This window comes from Priapulus caudatus, unplaced genomic scaffold, assembly GCF_000485595.1.
Source record: "Priapulus caudatus unplaced genomic scaffold, Priapulus_caudatus-5.0.1 Scaffold176, whole genome shotgun sequence".
NCBI classification, from domain to species: Eukaryota; Metazoa; Priapulida; class Priapulimorpha; order Priapulimorphida; family Priapulidae; genus Priapulus; species Priapulus caudatus.
In genome coordinates this window covers 274017-277635 of record NW_014577237.1, presented here as the reverse complement: position 1 = coordinate 277635, position 3619 = coordinate 274017, and the positions used below count along the sequence as shown (strand labels likewise).

The window sequence follows — 3619 nt, the reverse complement described above, 5'->3', positions numbered from 1 at the left end:
GTTTTGACCACCTAACGGGCATGGACGGGTATGGCTAGTTTATTTCAATTGGTGTTTAATGTCGGGTTACTGGATAAAATGCTGAACATTTTCCAAGGATTACCCAGCAATGATTCAAGGGTCCATGCCGATTACCAACCGCATTAATCATGCAATCAGTGCAAATTGATATTATATGCATGCATTGACTCATTGAGTGTCACACACGGGTTTCATGTCGTCTGGGCAAGATCAAGTTAATATAAGGTATAGAAATCTAGAATTACTTAGTTCCATGGCATCTCATGTGACATTAATAACTTGCATTGAACTTATAACTCTAACAAATGCATTGTTGGAAATACACCTCACAGGACATTGATACTTGCCTGATTTTCAGAGAGAGTCATAATCTCCTCCTGAAGTTCATGTAACCGTTTCTGCAAAGCCGAATCCTGTAAAAACAGAAAATTTAACACGGTAAAGATGTGGACACACTAGTTAGCCGATTTTTCATGCGATTGAGCCGGCCGGCTGAGAGTCGGGCGGCTGAGTCGGGCGACTAGCTGTGGACACACTAGCCGATTTTTCATGCGATTGAGCCGCCCGGCTGAATGATGATGATAGTCACATGATTGAAAATGGCACCGTTTAATTAGCTAATGAATTGTACATTCGGGCGCGCGTAGTAGAGCATTGTATAGTATCGCATTGTTCGGGCGCGCATTGGATGTAGTCGCGCGACTCAAATAATTATCAAACATGTTTGATTCGGGCGACTCAGCTGGCCGACTCGAAAATCGACCGCGACTCACTGGACACACTAGGCGATTTCAGCCTGCCGGCTCGACCGCATAAAAAATCGCCTAGTTTGTCCACGGCCCTTAAGATGCAAGTCATACTACTAAGCGTTTTTCTGCACATGTATATAATCACGCAGAGTACCATTCACACGCATAAGCAAAGTCGTTCATCATTTATGTCACGTAAGACAAAAATTGCTTTAACATGAATTGATGATAAAGAATTCCTCGCTTCCAACGTCACGAACCTTAGTGTGCTGTGAATTAACATCAATGCACTGTGTTACATCGCATGACAGTAATACTAGCCTAGGAAGCATTTTTACACTGAGCACATTAACTCACACGCACAGCAAAGAGACTAGGCTGCCTAGAGTCTAGACACTATGCCGCAACAAAATTCTGCCATCTCATCAATTCTCTAATTATTGTAATCTATGAAATATAAATGCTTCTCTGCAAATCCTAATTTATCCTGTTATACTTATTGTGCTTTTGCTAGTGTTTAAATTTGCCTTCAGAACTAGTATTATAGGAGTTTATGGGCTAACGCTCCATTAGGAGTGTTCCCAACTTTGATATCATTAATGATTAATGATTGATAATGCCTAAACCAACCCTACCGCTAAATGACATTAAACCACAAACTAATATATGACCATGACGCATATATAATATATACTATATATATAATATATTATATATAAAATATATTATATATATATATATGTTATTATGACCATTAATGACATTAAAGTTGGGAACACTCAGGACTAATGGAGTATCACCCAGTTTATGGTATAATTGCTAAGTGGGGAAATTAGGTACATGCATGTACAATGTACATACATGCATACAATACGTAATGATGTAGCAACACTTCAACCAATATCAAATGATAAGTACGGATTGTGTTTGCATGCACAAGTTCCTTGAATAACTAAATTTATGAAAGAAAATATTACTACATTACAATGGATACTAACTGGTAGTGCTGAAGGCGCCACACACAAGTACACAACGTGAGCAACATTTCACGAACAAATAAAACAAACAACAACAAACATCAAATAAAGGTTTACAGACGCTGGTCGTTTTCACGTTGGGTGTATCTTTCTAAGTACTCCAACATGAGGGATAATTACAATCTTTATCAAAATTTCCCTATAACAAAGGGTGCCTACAGAAGCCTAATTTGCTTTCACATCAACTGATATCAAAGCCTTGTATTTTAAAATGATTTATGCAAATCACCAAGTTCTAGTGAAATGCTTTTACAATATTTATTTTAGCATTTTATCTGTAGTTAACTAAAAGGTAACAATACTTAGCATCTGTCAATATAATACAATTATTAACCTCCAATCTTTAATGGTATAGGTAATCCCAATAGATGCTGGTCCTGGCAATACTAGGAGTTGGGGGCCTGGCGGGGGGCACTCCATATATATTGCGTGGTAGGTATGTCACCACCGTATGTGTCACGGTTAGGACCCCCACTTGCACCTCCAAATTTCCACACCAGATACCCCTTTTTCACATACTTTTCATCCCGGAGCATAGGCCCTACTTTTTTCTGTTCCGGAGACCCTTGAATTCTCATGGCTGCATTGGTCCCTTGGCAATTTTTCTGTATTGTTATGTCCATGCAATTCCAGAGACCCCCTCTTGCCAACATGCCCAGTTCTGGAGCATCATCCAGCAAACCCTAGTTCCGGAGACCCCAATTTTGATGTGCTGAGTAAGTACCAGAGCCCCCCAATTCCATCTCTCAAGTGGCACATACCTACGCTTTTGTGTAGGGAGTGCCCCCCCCTAGGGGTTGGGGGTTCGTCAACAAAATTGATGTGGCATTGCCTGTCTTCAGGATGTGAGTGGGGGTGGATAACATACTAAAAATGTACGTATGTACAAAATTAGGCGAGGGCAAGGATCGAGAACATACAACTGGGTGTGCACAAAAGTGAACAACAAAGTGCAGGCTAAAATATTTTCATTGGACACTCTACAGTGTTGTCAGCAAGGCAGACGATACATGGCAAGAATTTTAATACTAATATAAAATACAATACTTGTAAGCAATGTGACATAATCATTGAGGAACTATATAACAGTCATTAGGCTAATTAATTATGGGTAGTTCATAGTTTTATGCCCAACTATGTACTTATTTACTCGTGTATAAGTCGAACCCCATATTTTGCCTTGAAAAGTTGGAACAAAACTTTTATAAGCGAAATTTACATGGAAGATGAGACTTTACAAGGGCCGGGAAACTTTTCAAATTATGTTACATGTCTACTATTATTAGTGGAGTTGGACAATGAAACGAGTCGCCATGTTGACACATTTATTAACAAAATAAATTACGAACATGGTTATGGAATAGCCACTACATACATAATATCATCAAGAGCAGATAAAGAAGGAGAGCGTACAAGGGTAAAATGCTGAAACCATGCTGCAGTATTAGTCGAATTAATAAACTTTTCCCGTTTTATTTTGACGATCCTTTGCAGTATTATTGATTAGCTGTCTTACCCTGTTCATATAAAACAAACCGCATGTCCCTACGATGCCCCTACGCTGAGATAATGAGCGGTGAAAATCTGGTATTTTCACCGAAACCCGACTCGAGATCAGTGTTTACTGCGTCCCTCACTCGAAGTGTTTCCAGTGTGTTGCTTCCGGTCGCCGCTGTGTAGCGCCACAGTGGCACTGACTCACGTAATACTACCTGAGTGGCGTACCAGCGTGAGGTGGGCGTGAGGTGGGCAGAGGTGGGGGTCATCACTATGGCAATCAATAACAGGCGTCATTCGGGACACGTGAGGTTT

At 40.1% G+C, this 3619-nt stretch overlaps 1 protein-coding gene across 4 annotated transcripts in view; it reads right to left on the bottom strand.

The window, feature by feature from the left end:
• The window catches only part of LOC106806731 (PHD finger protein 21A-like), a 31168-nt gene that overhangs the window by 23707 nt on the left and 3842 nt on the right, over nucleotides 1-3619 (bottom strand). For all 4 annotated transcript variants that reach the window (XM_014808766.1, XM_014808767.1, XM_014808765.1 and 1 more), the window contains one exon: nucleotides 369-434. In XM_014808766.1, the coding sequence (XP_014664252.1) occupies nucleotides 369-434 (66 nt within the window). The remainder of the gene's footprint in view (nucleotides 1-368; nucleotides 435-3619) is intronic.